Genomic DNA, 17275 nt, shown 5'->3' on the forward strand with positions numbered 1-17275 from the left:
GGCTGGGGAAGGTGCTCGTGCAGGGAAACAGCCCAGGGAGGAATCCAAGCCCTGGAGCCACCTCAGGAAGTTGTTCCCATGGACAGAGGCTTGGCTGTGGGCTTGGTTGTGAAGGAGGAAGTCCATGTGAGAGTTCAAGACCCTGGACATGGTTAAAAAAAAAAAAAAAACTTGAGCAGGGTGACAAGGGGTGTCCATTCTGAGGCCGACAGACATAAAGAGTCAGAGTCCAAGGAGACTGAGGAGGACATCCAGAGGTTAGAGTGGCCTGCCATGAGAAGTCACAGCCAATGAGGAGAGGTTCCCCAAGAATCGGTCTGCCTGAGACGGAGCAGATTGAAGAGGTACCAATGTGTAGGAGCAACCCAACGTGGCTGTCGGAGCCCAGGTAAGGTGCGGTGGGCATCTGCAGGGCAAGTGTCCCAATGTTCAGTCGTCTGAAACAGGGTGGTTTTATATTTTCTCAGAAAAAAAAAATATATATATATATATATGGTATATACACACACACATATACATAAACATCATTTTTTAATTCAAAAGGGAGCGATAATGATGGGATATATCATTGATCATAGTTGCTCATTCCATCCTTCCTTTTTTAAAATTTTTTATTGTTGGTTGTTCAAAACATTACATAGTTCTTGACATATCATATTTCACACTTTGATTCAAGTGGGTTATGAATCCATCCTTCCTTTAAGGAGATTAGGTCCCTGCCCGTTGCCTTGTGATTTCCAGAATCTCTTGATGTAAGCCAGGTGGGTCTCTGCCAGCTCCACTGTTGCTTGCCCTCTGCCATGTGAGGGAGCCAGGCAGGAGCTGCTCCTTCAGCCCCCTCCTGGAACAGAGAGGTGGACGACGGGAACCAAGATTTCTTGAACAAGAAAAATATTGTGGCAAGTCTTGGAGAGCTTAAAGCTACTTGTACCCCAAACAAAAGCAAAGCTAATAAAAGAGCAGTGGATGCTCATTATTTCTGGTAGTTATGTTCTCTAAAGTCACCAAATCAGCAAATACTGAGCCATTGCTCCTGGGAGAAAATACCAGGGTTAGCCTCCTTTAAGCCTCCAGTCACCTTTTCATAAACTGGTTGATGCACAACCTTGTTCTATGTGTGCTTCTGTTTGGTTGGTTCGTTTTATGGTACCAGGGGTTGGGGCAGTCTTCCACTGAGATACCCACCCCCAGCCCTTTCTATTCTTTATTTTGAGACAGGGTCCTGCAAAATTACTGAGGTTGGTCCAGAACCTGTGATTCTCCTGCCTCAGCCTCCCTGGCCCCAGGGGATCACAGGTGTGTGCCACCATGCTTGGCACATGCTTCTATTTAAAGAACTGTGTTTTTAAAATGTTGTTTTATAAACATTGAATCGTGACCAGCAGTACTATCACTTGTGGCTGAATGACGCTCATCTAACACATGTGTTTTCTTGGTAAGGCACATCACAGTCATCTTGCTCTTAGAAACACAAGTTAGCACTTCTGCACCACCCTTGGGGGCCATTTTGAACAGTGAAATCACCAATAAAAAACACAAAAATGTGAAAAGTGCAGCACTAACTAGGCTGTAAAAGGGCCCCTGGTTTAGAGTTTGAATTGAACCAAGGATTCACCTTCAGGTGGGAATGTGCGTGTTGGGTGACTCTGAGTGACGGATTTTAGCAAGTAGGTGAATTTGCAAGTACAGAATTCGAGAGTAAGAAGAACAGACCATAGAAAACTCAAGATTGTAGAAATGAATCCACATATGTCATAAATACCAATAATAAATGTCAATTAATAGGCAAAAATTGCCAGACAGCATTTTTTAAAAATGTAGATTGATGCTATTTAAAAGACAAAAGATATGTACTTGAGATGGCTGAATGCAAAAAGATGGGAAGAAAGCCTAAGCAAATGCGAATAAAAAGAAAAGTATAGTTAGATTAATATCAGGTAATAAAAAACTGATAAAGATCAATTTGAGAGAGAGAGAGATGGGGGATCTCTAGATAATAATGAAAGATTTAATTCACTGGGAATGCATTTATATTTACCTAAATCAATAGAATCAGGATATATGGTAAGCACTGAAGCAATTATAGGCATAATTCAAGAAATCCATGGTCATGTTGAGAGCCCTCAACATTCTCAATTATGGATAAGTCAAAAGGACAAAAAATTAGAGAGATTTAAAATATTTTAGCAACACATTATAGAGCTGTACAGGGAGTGCTCCAAACTCAGCATTTAGAGACTAGCTATTGGAATGTAGATAGCTGTGCAGCAGTTATTTAGAAGGTAAATTTCTTTAGAGAAGCTTACGCACATGCTCTGGCTGGGTTTAGGGAAAGATTTATCAGCCAGACCTATGGAGCTAGTTGTCCTTCTCGAGGTCTTCTGTTCAGGCTCAAAGCACATTCCTGGTTGACTGGCCATGCAGCAGATCACACTATGCCACTGGGACGAAGAGTTGTGAACAAGCTCTCAACCATGAAAACAGGGACTGGGATTGGGTGTTCTCCATGTTGGGGAGCAGTCAGTGGTTGCAGAATTTAGCAGAGTCTTAGTGGGGCCTCACCCGTAATTTCTGCCCATAATTTCTAAAAGCCGTAACCTGGAAATTCACACTGCTCTCCTAGTTCCTTTCAAGTGCAAAATGCTTCTCAGTTTACTACAAGGAGAAACCTCTGCCATCTGGAAAGTCTGGGCCAAAAGGTAGGTTCTGGATGGTATGGATTTTTAACAATGTCTAATCGTTCAACCCATGAACGCGGGCTATCTTTCCATTCACTCCTGTTCTTCAGTGTCTTACGTCAATGTTTTATAGTTTTCAGTACACAGATCTTTCACTGTTTTATTTAAAGTTACTCATCAATATGTTTTTGTGGCACTGTAAATGAGATTATTAATTTCTTTTTCAGATAGCTTATTGTTAATGTATAGAAACACTGCTGATCTTTGCATGTTGATTTTGTATCCTGTAACTTTACTGAATTCATCTATGAGTTCTTTTTTTAAAAGATATTTCTTTTTTAGGTGTAATTGGACACAATACCTTTATTTTATTTATTTATTTTTATGTGGTGCTGAGGATCAAACCCGGAGCCTCGCACATGCTAGGCGAGTGCTCTACCGCTGAGCCACAACCCCAGCCCCATCTATGAGTTCTAATAGCTTTTTTTGGTAGAATCTTTAGGGTTTTCTATAGAAGAATCATGTTATCAGCACACACATTATTTCAGTTCTTCCTTTGTTATTTGGATAATATTTATTTATTTATTTATTTCTACTAATTTCCATGGCTAGCACTTCCTGTAGCATGTTTTTAAAAAGGTGAGAGTAGGCATTTTTGTCTTATTCCTAATCTTAACAGAAAAGCTTCCAGCTGTTCACTGACGAGTGTGATCCTAGCTGTGACGTTGTGCTATGTAGACTACTGGGTTAAGGTACATTCCTTCTCTAACTAACCTATTGAGATCATAAAAAGATGCTGAATTTTATCAAATGCTTTTTCTACATCCACTGAGATTATCACATGGTTTTCCCCTGCATCCTATTAATATGGTGTATTACATTCATTGTTTTTTGTAGTGAATGATACATTTTTAAATTAATTTTTATTTTATAACTAACATGATATTTGTACTTATTTATGGTTATAATATTATAATTTGATATGTGTATACAATGTATAATGATCAAATCAGGTTGAGTAATTATCTCCTCTAATATCATTTCTATGTGTTGAGAAACTTCAAGGTCTTCCTTTCTAGTTATCTTCAAATGTTTAATTAATTGTAGTTATTAGTTGCCCTACTGTGCTCTAGAACATTAAAGCTACTAACTGTATTTTGATCCCATTATTCACTCTCCCTCCATCTTCTCTCCCCATACTCTTCCTTAACTCTAGTGACATCTAGTCTACATTCAACTTTAATGAGATCAACTTTATTTTACTGATTGATTGATTGATTGATTGTGCTGGGGATTGAATCCAAGGATGCTCTACCACTGAGCTACATCCTCAGCACTTCTTATTTTTTTTTATTTTGAGATGAGATTTCACCAAGTTGTGAAGCCTGGCCTCAAACTTGTGATCCTCTTGCCTCAGCCTCCTGAGTGGTTGAGATTATAGGCATGTACCACCTCACCCACTTGATCAACTTTTTTAGCTTCTACAAATGAATGAGAACATGTGGTATTTGTCTTTCTGCAGTTAGGTCCTTTCACTTAACATACCATCCTCCAGTTCTAGCCACGTTGTCACAAGTCACATGATTCATCTTTGTATGGCTGAATAATATTGGGTTGTGCATATATAACATATTTTTGTTTTAATTAGTTATACATGACAGTATTTTTATCCATTCACCTATCAAAGAATATCTTGGTTGATTCTAAAACTTGGCTATTGAGAATAGTGTGGCCATAACGTGGGTGTGCAGGTCTCTTTTTGATGTAATGACTTCATTTCCTGTGGACGTACACCCCATAGTGGCACTGCTGGGTCACCTGGTGGTTCTATTTGTTTTCTGAAGAATCTCCATGTTATTTCCACAATGGCTGCACTGATTTACATTCCCACCAACAGTGTGTAAAAGCTCTCCTTTTTCTATATCCTTACCAGAATTTGTTATTTTTGATATTTTTTTCACAATAACAGTGGATAATTCTTTCAATGTGTCACTGAATTTGCTTTCCTAATATTTTGTTGAGGATTTCTGTATCTATGTTCATCAGGCGCATTGGACTATGCTTTTTATTTTCTTCAAGTGTCTTCTCCTTGCTTTGGTATCAAGGTGATGCTGGCTTCATAAAATGAGTTTGAAAATACTCCTGCCATGTCAACTTCTTTGGAAGAGTTTGAGAAGGATTGGTCCGCGTTTCTCCTTTGCTGTGTTTAGTGGAATTCAGCTTTTGAGCCCTTGGGTTCTGGAATTTCCCTTAATGGGTTCTGGGATTTCCTTTGACTTGATCTTACTGGTTTAATCTCCTTATTCATTGTAGGACTATTCAGATTTTCTATTTCTTCATGATTCAGTCTTGATGTGTTTCTAGAAATTTACCTATTTCTTTTAGGTTATCCAAATTGTTAGCAAATTATTATTCAGTCTTTATCAAAGTTCCAAGGACACTTTTCTCAGAAATAGACAAAACAATCCTAAATTTTTTAAGTTGCCACAAAAGACCCAGTACAACAGAGACACAGCCACATCAACGTTTATTGCAGCACAATTCACAATAGCTGAACTGTGGAACCAACTTAGATGCCCTTCAGTGGATGAATGGATAAAGAAACTGTGATATAGATACATAATGGAATATTACTTAGGATTCAAAGAGAATAAAATCATGGCATTTGCAGGTAAATGTATGAAGCTGGAGAATATAATGCTAAGTGAAGATAGCCAATCCCCAAAAAATCAAAGGCCGAATGTTTTTCTCTGATACAAGGAGGCTGATTCATAGTAGGGTAGGGAGGGGAGCATGGGAGGATTAGATGAACTCTAGATAGGGCAGAGGGGTGGGAGGGGAAGGGAGGGGGCATGGGGTTAGAAATGATGGTGGAATGAGATGGACATTATTATCCAAAGTACATGTATGAAGAAGACACAAACGGTGTGACTCTACTTTGTATATAACCAGAGATATGAAAAATTGTGCTCTATATGTGGAATAAACATTCACACACACACACACACACACACTAAAAATTATAACCGGATACCCTCAATTGTTTGGAAGTCCTGTTCATCTGTGTCCCCCTCCATGTCCCCCCAGGAGCCCTGCTTCTACTAATAGACTGTGGGCTCATCTGACCGGTAATTCTCAAGACTCAGTGAATAGTGTTATCTAGGTTAAATTTCAAACCAAAAGTACAACTTGATCATGAGAACTTAAGAGACACAGGGCCTCTTGTCTGATCTCTCAGGGGACTGAAGAGATGGCACGGTTTCTGACTAGGGAACTCAAAAGCTGAAAGAGCCGTGGGTACTATTGGGCCAATCACTACTTCATTGTTATTTGTTTCCTGTTGAACATATATTAAGCACTGACCATACGCCAGTTACCATGATTTGCTACAATAGTTCAATTGATGCTCATGTCTAAGAGGCAGCTTTTGTTATTATTATTTCCCTTATGAAAAGTTGAGGCTTAGTGACAGGCCAGACCCCACGGGTGGGAGTGGCTGGATCTGGGACGTGAACTCAGGTCCAAGTGCAGGCATCAACTTTTCTACCATCCTGTATTGCTGAGTTAAATTTTCATCCTTTCTCATCTTAATTCCCACAGTAAAAGCAAAGTTTCCAGGTTAGTTATATTATTTTCATTTTCCATATGAGGAAACTAAGGATCCAAGATATGCTGTAGTTAAAGTGACCAAAGCCAAGATCACTGGTTTGGGGTTGTGATCACCACTAATGAAGAGTCCAGGAACTGTTGTAGAATTGAGGGAAGATAATTCTGGGGAGGAGGGAGCAAAGGTGGATACGGTGACATGTCTTCACTTTAGTCACCACATAATATGGCTTCAGGATGCTGGAAGATCTCTGCATAGCTTCCTCAAGATCTGATTCCATGTATAAATGAGGCACACAGAATAAATGGCATAAAGATCAGTCTCTCTCTCTCTCTCTCTCTCTCTCTCTCTCTCTCTCTCTCTGATTTTGAAATGTGTTCTCTCCAAGAGTTACTACAGTAAGATGCTGTTAGTTCTTCACATCTTAAAATAAAAAACACACTTAGATCTTGAAAAGACATATGGAAAATGAGGGTTTGAGTGAGCAGGAGAAGATTATCCACTTACCAGGTTGTCTAGGAGTATCATAGGAGCTAAGCCTTGGAATGCCCCAGAAGGAATAAGCGGGATATTTTTGTTAACTTATGGCCATCTGGGATCATTTTTACTTCTGAGATCCAAGACCCAGCAGGGTCTGCTCAGGCCTTCCAGAAAATCTCTTGCTTATTTCTGTCATCAGTGGAGAAGAAAAGGTGCTCACCAGTGTCAGGGGTTGCCCAAGGAATGACTGTGTGCAAATCAACGCCACAACTGTTCCAAACAAATCCTTTAATCACTCAGGTGTGGCCTTTCACCCAGGAGAAACAGAGTGGACAGGTGTCTGGGTAGGACGAGGCGCAGCACCGTGGCAGAGTATGAGACACCCGGGGAGAGTTCTGGAATGGAATGTCTAGGCCTGCCCCCGTCCCAACGGGCTCCTTTTTCTTATGTGAGAACTAAGGGATTCTGGGGGATCCCCTGGAAGGCTCCTCTGCACACTTTGTGCCTCCTCTGGATCATGCCTAACTCGGATCCCTCTTCTCTCACACATCTGTCTTTCTCTCCACAGCTCCACCTTCTCTTGGAGGAATGTAGCTCTCCTGCTTCTTCTCCCTCTCTCTTTGGAGCAGACTTCTGCATCGCAGTCCAACAAGATCAAAGGTGGGTTCAGAACAGCTGCCGCCATTTTCCTGTGAGAGGCATTCTTGGAGGCTGAGGTTGGGTGCAAAGCTAGTGTCGGCTGAGGTCATCCCTACTGTGGATTCTGAGCCATCACTCTAAGCTCTCCAGATCCTCCCCTGCCTGTTCTCCCCAAATTATTTCCCTAACTTTTCCCAAAATAAGTCTTCCAGGTTTTTTTTAAATTTATGAGTCACTGTGCATGAGCCTGAGAGGAGAGGATCAGTGAGGACATGGCTGCAGTCTTGGGGAAGAGAGAGTGAAGTCAGGGGTTGAGTCAAGGGAGTGCGGTAAAGAAGGAGAAAAGGTCGATTTTAAGGAGACTGGAGACAAAATTGGCCAAAAGCCATGATGGACAGGATGCTGGGGTGATGGGGGAGGATATGCACCCAGGGTAAGTTGTTGGGGACCACCCTGAGCAGGAGCTATGCACACACCGCGAAGTCCTGAATAAAGAGGTACTGGACTGGCATTGCACCCTGCAGGGCAAGGGGACTTGCCTCCGCTCAGATAGCGAGGTGTAGCTCTGGGATTGGACATTACCCAATTGGAGGGGGCTGCCCCTTGTTCCTTGGTAATCCTACACATTTGGCCCTTTTTTTGGATGAATGTTCTTTCGAACAGCCTCCCCAATGAAACCCAGGTTCAAGGCATGTCTCTTTATTGCCCGCCTTGCCTCCTTTGTGGGAGCTGGGTCAGAGGGGCCCCCGTCCCAGAACCCAAAGAAAAAGGTATTTCTCTGTCTTTGTGTGATTATTTCGTGCCAGCCCAGTTCTCCTGGAGTGACCCTGACTGATTTAGTCGTGTGTCGGGGCAGTAAGTGGCTAAGAAGAGCTGGCCAGGGAGGGAGGGGGTTCTATTCTATGTAAAGAACTCAAGCTGATAATCAGGAGAGGAGCCCAATGTCCAAAACCCAAGCAAAGGTTTAAATGGCTGCTGGAAGCCGGGGAACCAACTCTAGTGAGATGATTGGCTTTACCTCCTAATCCCAAGGTTTCCCTTTCTACTTCTCTTTACCCTTTTGAGGTCTCCATATTTAATTTGCCAAACTCTTTCTGTGCCCAAATCTTGAGCAATGGTCCCCAAGTGGTAGCTTATCCCATGGTTCCTACCAACTTGCCTTAGGATTACCCAGGGGGCTTTCTAAAAATTGGGGTCAGAGGCTGTTCCACTCCTCGGTTTATAGCCAAAGGACTTAAAAACAGCATACTACAGGGACGCAGCCACATCAATGTATATATAGCAGTTCAATTCACAATAGCTAAACTGTGGAACCAACCTAGGTGCCCCTCAATAGATGAATGGATAAAGAAAATGTGGTATGTATACTCAATAGAATATTACTCAGCTTTAAACAAGAGTGAAATTATGGCATTTGCCAGTAAATGGTTGGAGTTGGAGAAAACATGCTAAGCGAAATAAGCCAATCCCATAAAACCAAAGGCCGATAAATGTTTTCTCTAATATATGGATGCTAATTCACAATAAGGTGGGGGAGGGCACTAGGGAAGAATAGCGTTACCTTAGATTAGGTAGAGGGAAGTGATGGGAGGGGAAGGGAGGGGATGTGGGGATAGGAAAGACAGTAGAATGAAGCAGACATTATTGCTGTATGTACATATGTGACTGCATGACCAATGTGATTCTACAACATGTACACTCAGAAAAATGAGAAATTATATCCCATCTTTGTATGATATATCAAAGTGCATAAATGCATCCTACTGTCATGTGTAACTAATTCAAACAAATTAAAAAAACTTTTAAAAAATAGCTAAATTGTGGAATCAACCTAGATGCCCTTCAGTAGATGAATGGATAAAGACACTGTGGTACATATACACAATGGAATATTACTCAGCATTAAAAGGGAATAAAATCATGACATTTGCAGGTAAATGGATGGAGTGAAGAATATTATGCTAAGGGAAGTAAGCCAATTCCAAAAAACTAAATGCCAAATATTTTCTTTGATATGAGGATGCTGATCCATAATGGGGATGGGGGTGTCATGGGAGGAATAGAGGAACTTTAGATAGGGCAAAGGGGAGGAAGGGGAAGGGAGGGCACAGAGGGGTAGGAAAGACAGTGGAATGAGATGGACATCATTACCCAAGCACATGTATGAAGACACGAATGGTGTGACTCTACTTTGTGTACAGCTAGAGACGTGAAAAATCATGCTCTATGTGTGTAATATGAATTGAAATGCATTTTGCTGTCATATATGATAAATTAGATGAAATAATTCTTTTTTAAAAAAGGGAAAAAAATTAGGGTCAGTAGGCCTTACTTTCTAGAGATTCCGATTTCAGTCCAGAGTCCTTATTTACTTAAAGATACACAGAGAGTTTTGATGTACACTCCAGATCAGGAACCATGTACTCTTCTTAGCTTTGAGCCATCCTTGGAGGGTGCATTTAGAGAGATGTGATGGGTAAGACTAGCTGAAGAATGCTAAAAGTCTCAGTGGCCCATCCTTGGGGAAGATGTGGGGCTTCTGAGGTGAGTTCTGGGTTGAGAATCCTGGGCCTGTCACTGAGTCACTTAAGCATCCTTTTTGACCTCATTTTTTTTTTTTTTTTAGCTAGGAAATCAGGACGGTGGTATTAAAGTTAAATATGGTCCTTTGAATTCTAAACTTCTATAATTACAAGACCCAGTCCTGTCTAAAAAGATCATATGTCTCTGATTAGGTTCCACTAGAGACATGCTCCATCTCTAGCACTGTATTAGTGCCTGTTGCTGCAGAGCCCACTGTAGGTCATCAGTCTGGCCTGGTGCGCCGGGGTTTTCTGCTCTGATTCTCGTCAGGCTGAGACCAAAGTGTCAGACAGGGCTGCCGTTCTCAGCGGGGACTCAGGGTCCTCTCCCTAAGTGCACTGATTGTTAGCATAACCCTGCTCTTGCCATTTTAGGATGGAAGCTCCGATTTCCTGACTGGTTGTCAACTTCTAAAGGCCACCTTCATTTATTGGCACTTGACCTCCATTATGTTCAGAGCTAGCAATAGTAGGATGGCTCCTCCTCACAGTCTCAATCTCTGTGACCTCTTCACTCCCAACCTTCTTCTTTTAAAGGACCCAACTGACTGGGTCTGACCCACTTGGATAATCTCTGTCTCTTAAGGTCAACTAACTTTGAACTTCACCTACACATGCAGAATCCTTTCACGGCAGTGCCTGCATCAGTGTTTGATTCAGTAACCAGAGGACTGGAATCTTATGGGTGCAACTTTGGAAACCTGTCTATTGCAAGCACTTAAATCAGCATCCATACTTATCCCTAAAAAGGGAGTAAGCAACCACATATCTGTAGAACTCTTACCAGGCTCTGTGATCCGTGTATTAGGAACATCATCCCATTTAATTCTAACTGACCTGTACAGTAAGGATTGCCATTCTCTTTTTTTTTTTCTTTTTTTAAAAATTTTTATTGTTGGTTGTTCAAAACATTACATAGTTCTTGATATATCATATTTCACACTTTGATTCAAGTGGGTTATGAACTCCCATTTTTACCCCGTATACAGATTGCAGAATCACATCGGTTACACATCCATTGATTTACATATTGCCATACGAGTGTCTGTTGTGTTCTGCTGCCTTTCCTATCCTCTACTATCCCCCCTCCCCTCCCCTCCCCTCCCCTCCCCTCCCCTCTTCTCTCTCTACCCCCTCTACTGTAATTCATTTCTCCCCCTTGTATTTTTTTCCCTTTCCCCTCACTTCCTCTTGTATGTAATTTTGTATAACCCTGAGGGTCTCCTTCCATTTCCATGCAATTTCCCTTCTCTCTCCCTTTCCCTCCCACCTCTCATCCCTGTTTAATGTTAATCTTCTTCTCATGCTCTTCGTCCCTACTCTGTTCTTAGTTACTCTCCTTATATCAAAGAAGACATTTGGCATTTGTTTTTTAGGGATTGGCTAGCTTCACTTAGCATAATCTGCTCTAATGCCATCCATTTCTCACACTTCAGATAGAGCCCTAATATCCAGAGTATACAAAGAACTCAAAAAATTAGACAATAAGATAACAAATAACCCAATCAACAAATGGGCCAAGGACCTGAACAGACACTTCTCAGAGGAGGACATACAATCAATCAACAAGTACATGACAAAATGCTCACCATCTCTAGCAGTCAGAGAAATGCAAATCAAAACCACCCTAAGATACTATCTCACTCCAGTAAGATTGGCAGCCATTATGAAGTCAAACACCAACAAGTGCTGGCGAGGATGTGGGGAAAAGGGTACACTTGTGCATTGATGGTGGGACTGCAAATTGGTGCAGCCAATTTGGAAAGCAGTATGGAGATTTCTTGGAAAGCTGGGAATGGAACCACCATTTGACCCAGCTATTCCCCTTCTCGGTCTATTCCCTAAAGACCTAAAAAGAGCATGCTACAGGGACACTGCTACATCGATGTTCATAGCAGCACAATTAACAATAGCAAGACTGTGGAACCAACCTAGATGCCCTTCAATAGACGAATGGATAAAAAAAAATGTGGCATTTATACACAATGGAGTATTACTCTGCATTAAAAAATGACAAAGCCATTCTCATTTTACAGAGAGGACATTGATGACTCAGACAAAGGAAGAGACTGTCCCAAGATTATTTAGCTAGTTAGTGTTGCAATCAGTCTGCCAATGATGCTCCTCCCACTCCACCATTTCTTCCTGTCTTAGAAGTAGGTCAGAATTCCCACCATTGAACTCAGATTGGTCTTGAGTTCACAAGAAGTCAAGGGACCAAAGTCAGGACTCCTGACTCCTATTTCCATGATGTTTCCATGACTCTTTACTAATTTCTTTGATTGCCTCAGATGTTGGAGACAGAGGAGTTAAGCCTTAAAATATTAGGTTTCAAGAAGATTGGGAGCTCCTTAATTTAAAGCAAGGGCCTTTGTCCTTACTGAACCACCTGCCTTTGGGATCTAAGATGCTTTTCCTTCAGTTCTACCTGGGCACAAATTCCGGATTCACCTCCATCTAAATGGGCCAAATGTGGTGAGAGAGACAGCCATGGATCCTAAAAGTAAGCAGAATGAGAACTGGGAATTGAAGGTACAGGATAGGACTGGGACATTTTCATCATTTACCGTTGCCCTGGTAGGAGAAGAGCTTAAACTCCTGGAATGTGAATTTGGACGATTCTTTCTTGTAGTGAAACCTGGAGAGTGCCCCAGAGAGCGGCTCTTCTGTGACATCATGATGCCGGATTTATGCAAATCGGATTTCAACTGCCCAGATTACATGAAGTGCTGCACTTTTGCCTGTGGGAAGAAGTGCATGGATCCATATGAAGGTAGTGGCATTCAGGCTGGGGGCGGAGGTGACTTTTGAGGGTCCCCACTTCTGACTCCATTCAGAAATGGCTGAACAATTCCTTCTGATAGCAGGACAAAGAGTCCCAAGTTTGCATTTTTCTCACTATCCAATTTAACTCTCACCCTTAAGTGTAAGTCATGAGTCTAGGCATGGTGGCCATCAACTAGACAATACTGATGTTTGCCTTCTTGGGTCCAACATTCGATCTTTCATAAACAATTAATACTCTGGTGTGCTCACTGTGTGCTGAGAAACTGTGGTTGGCCCTGTGACAAAATCAAATCTCAGTTAACTTAGGTGCTGGGTTCCTTTCAGACTCTTGGTCTTTTCAAGGAGGTTTCTGGGAACTCATAAGTATTCCTATGCACATCTTATAAGAGTGTGTACATTTGACAGAGATTCATTCGTTCATCCATTCATTCATTCAACTGGTATTTATGGTCGGTGTCCTTTGGCCAAGACTACCAGGAACATACCTGGAGCTGAACAAGTTGGGTTCATTACTGATTACAGGGAGGGAGAATGTCCACTGTGGATAACCATGTGACATCTCAGTAAGCAACTGCTAGAATGTATTACAGGATTTGGTCTTTGGATGATTTGGGGGAGGGCTTTAGAATCTGTACTGTCAGGAAGTGGGGGCAAAGCTACGGCTTGGCTCCTCAGGGAATCTCATCCACAGAGGGAGCAGGCAGAGCGAGGGAGCTGAAACTGGCAGAGAAGCTCAAGTCACTGACGTTAGGTGGAACAGGGAAGTGTTTGGTATTTTATGAATTTCACAGATATCTTGCTTTCTGTCTCACGTTGTCATGATCTTAGAGTGACTTCATTTGATGCAGATGTCCCATGAGATGTTTTATGTCAACAGGGGAACACAACAGCTTACTGATGGGTTTTCAGACATCAGGGACTATTTTTTCCTTCCTATGTACCAGGTGCTTTGTTAGGCACTTTGGATACAGTTCCTGAACAGGTCCTGGCCTCTCAAAGCTCAAAGCAGTGGAGAAGATCAACTCCAAAGTATCTTCAGATGCCCTTCAAAATCACCTTTGCGAGAAAGAAGTGATGTTAGGAGAATTCAGTGGACAATAGTGGTCGTGGAGCTAGGGCCAGAACCTACTGTTTTTGAGTGTGGCTTTTTTCTGACTTGGATGATAACACCATCAACTATGAAAGTCGGGGGGATCCTATCCCTTCTTTTTATGTTCTTCTCTTTTATGTTCTACCTTTTATGCTCTTCCCTTTTTACACCCTGACCTCAGAACCCTGCATGCTACCCTTTAAAGGAGGAGACTGCAGGATGAGACTGCAGCGTTGGTATTATGACTTTAAAAAACATCAGTGTAGAACCTTTATCTATCATGGCTGCCAAGGGAACGCCAACAACTTCCTCAGGCTGGATGACTGCAAGAAGGCCTGCATGTTAATTGGTGAGACCCACATCCCAGAAACAGAATACCAGCATGGTTAGAACTCAGAGTTGGAGGTGGAACTACCTGGGTTCAAGCCATAGCTCCGTCACTTACTGGCTGGGAGGTCTTGGGCCAATTGCCTGCCTTGCTGAATCTATTTTCTTGTGTACAAAATGGGGATGGTAATAGTATTTATCGAATGGAGTTGTACCTCAAACGACATAGTACCCATAAAGTGCTCACAAATTTTGGCTCATGGGAACCAGGCCTACTTTCTTGGAGAAAGATATTTTCTCATCACATCAACCTATTGAGCATCACCTGGAGGACTCACCCAAGAGGGAGGCATAGACAGGCCAGCCTGGAGTCCCAGGGAGTAAGTGAGACACTGAAGGTAGAGAATAGGGTGCGGTGAAGGTGAGAGCTGTGGGTTCCTTCTTTAGTGGAGTGATCATCCGTGGTAATGTTGGGGGACAGAGTCCTACTGAGTTTATGACCTGGACTAAAACCCTGCTTTTCCCACTTAGTGCAGGGGTTTTGGCCTGTGGGAGCTTCAGTTTTCTCCTCTATAATATTGTTACAGTAGCCAACACCTCACCAAATTTTTGGCAGGATGACATATGTTCAAAGACACCAAACCTTGACATGGCAGCTTGTCCAGTGGCATGGGCCCACTAAATGGTACCAATTGAGAGAGATGGTGACCATTCATCAGGATGTGGCACAGTGTGATTTACAAGGCAGCACCAGAATTTCAACCTCACACCATCATCACCAACGCAGAGAGGTAGCTAGCTGCCTAAGAACCCATAATCAGTCAGGAGTAGAGTGCTTTCAATTCCCCACACCCCATGTGCCTGAATGGCCAATGCGATCTTGGGATCTGTCTGGATGGCATCAGAATCAAACATTCCCTGAGTGGGAGGATCTGAGGAATCAGGGTCTATGGACAAGGGCTTGGTCTTTTCTCCCCAGAGCAGCAAGAAGAGGCCATGGGAATGGGTTTGGGCTGGTTTACGGGAAACTTAGGTCTGTGCTCAGTGGTAACGTGTACCTCTAAGAGTTGAACGCACTATTGTCAGTCTGACAGGAGACAGAAGGAAAAAAAAAATCTACCCTCATAGACTTGGCCACCAGATGAGACCCACATAAAATCCTAAAGAATTGATTTAAATACCATCTAGGTCCTAATGACTACAAAGCTGTATCTCCAGCCCAAATCTGAGAGCTGCTGCCCCTCTAACAAGGTGTCACCTTCTCAGTTGGGGTGCTGCAACAGCCTGCCCCAGGGTTTCCCTGCTCGATATTCACCTTCTTTTTATAATCACTATCAGCACAGCGGCCACGACAGTCCTTTCAAAACATGAGCCATCATGACATCCTCTATTGAGAACACTACAATACTTCCCATTTCACTCAAAATAAAACCAAACCCCTTCAAAGGGCTTAACTTGATCTGTGTGAACCGGACATCATCAGCCCTATTTTATACAGAAGGATGCTGTCACTTATTTAGTGACCAGACTGAGACTTTATGTTGGGGCTTCAGATGCTGAGCTCAGCATTCTTTCTACCACATTCCAGAATGCAGTGAGAGAGTGGGCAGGGTAAAGTGATCCAAGTTCCAGGGATTCTGGTTTAGAAGAGAAAGAAAATCTGTTTGAAGGGTGGTGGGATGGTGGGGTCTGCAGGTACTCACATCTGCTCTTGTTTTAGTCAAGAAAGGACAGTGCCCACTCTTCCCTTACACCTCTCGAATGGAGTGTCCAAAGCCATGTAAGAGTGACATGGATTGCCTTATGACAGAAAAATGCTGTGACTCCAGGTGTGGTTTTGTTTGTGCCAACCTCTGGCAAGGTAAGGACCAGGGATGGTAAGGACTTTGAGAAGATATACCTCCCAAAGTCCACTGGGCATGGATCAAGGATGCCATGATACCCCATGAAATGGGAGTCTCTTGAACCTCAGCTGCCCCTTGGATTGACCTTGGAGGTATCTGAGGAGATTTCACCTTTCAATGCCCAACCAGTGCTCCCATGTTGACCTCCTGGCCTCTGGACACTATTGTGCTACTCTTCAAAGTCATTACCACACTTGGTAATCACTCTCCATTCTTCCCCAAGAAAATTTATTTGTTATGATCTCATTCTTCCATGACTTGCAAAGTGACAATGTCCATGGATTCACATACATACAGATTCTTAACCACTAAGTATATTCCTGATAATTCACATTCTATAAGAGGATCTGGGGAAAGACTGTTAGCAAATGCTTTGGGGGTAGAAGCCAACTCTCCCACTCCTAAGGCTGGAGGTACCAATTTCCCCACGTAGACCCAGGGATTAGTAGTGCCTGGAGATACCCGTGGTGTGGTTGCAAGAGGCAAAGCTTTTTCAACTGACTTCAACTTTTCAGAGGCTGTCTGTGCGACTTGGCCAACTCACTTCCCCCTATATGATTCTCAATTCCTATAATTCATAAGACAAGGATATTCTGGATCCACCCAAACCCATTAATTCCATAGGGAATACAGGAATCTTATCAGGTTGGACAAGTCTGGGATGATGCTCTTCAAGTTACTAGCCATGGAGAGTGCCTCCCCCACTCAGTGGTGGGAAGGGAAGAGGCTTGATTAGAACAAAATCCTTTATGGTTTTCCTAAGATTCCCCAAATGTGTGTCTAATTATGATGGAGTGTTTCAAGGTCAAGTGTCTTGTTTTTACTCCATAAAGTCAAACCAGGTTTTTGCCCACGTATGCCTCAGATGTGTAACAAGATTAGTAAACCAATGTGCCTGCAGGATAGCGATTGTCCAGAGGGAGAGAAGTGCTGTTCACGCTGTGGACTGATGTGCTTGGCACCCCGGAAATGAACAGTGAGTGGAAAATATTCTCATGGGAAGAGTAATTATGAATAAGCATAATGAAGAGCTCTTTTGTTGGTCTTGGACTAACTACCTTACCAGACTGTTATTAAGGGTAACAGTATTTATAGGGTTATTATATGTATCCTATCATGTAGGGTTTTCATATATAATAAATTTATATATAATCATATCATCATAAAATAATGATAAACTT

The 17275-nt window shown here is 42.4% G+C and overlaps 1 protein-coding gene across 1 annotated transcript; it reads left to right on the plus strand.

Moving 5' to 3' along the window:
- Window positions 1-2640: 2640 nt before the first annotated feature.
- Window positions 2641-17067, plus strand: Wfdc8 (WAP four-disulfide core domain 8). The gene is made up of 6 exons (XM_027954170.1): window positions 2641-2699; window positions 7334-7425; window positions 12619-12759; window positions 14045-14212; window positions 15911-16051; window positions 16928-17067. Exons 1-6 carry the CDS (start codon window positions 2641-2643, stop codon window positions 17065-17067), a joined length of 741 nt encoding a protein of 246 aa, XP_027809971.1.
- The last annotated feature ends 208 nt before the right edge of the window (window positions 17068-17275 follow it).

Source organism: Marmota flaviventris, chromosome 2 (genome assembly GCF_047511675.1).
Source record: "Marmota flaviventris isolate mMarFla1 chromosome 2, mMarFla1.hap1, whole genome shotgun sequence".
Lineage (NCBI taxonomy): Eukaryota > Metazoa > Chordata > Mammalia > Rodentia > Sciuridae > Marmota > Marmota flaviventris.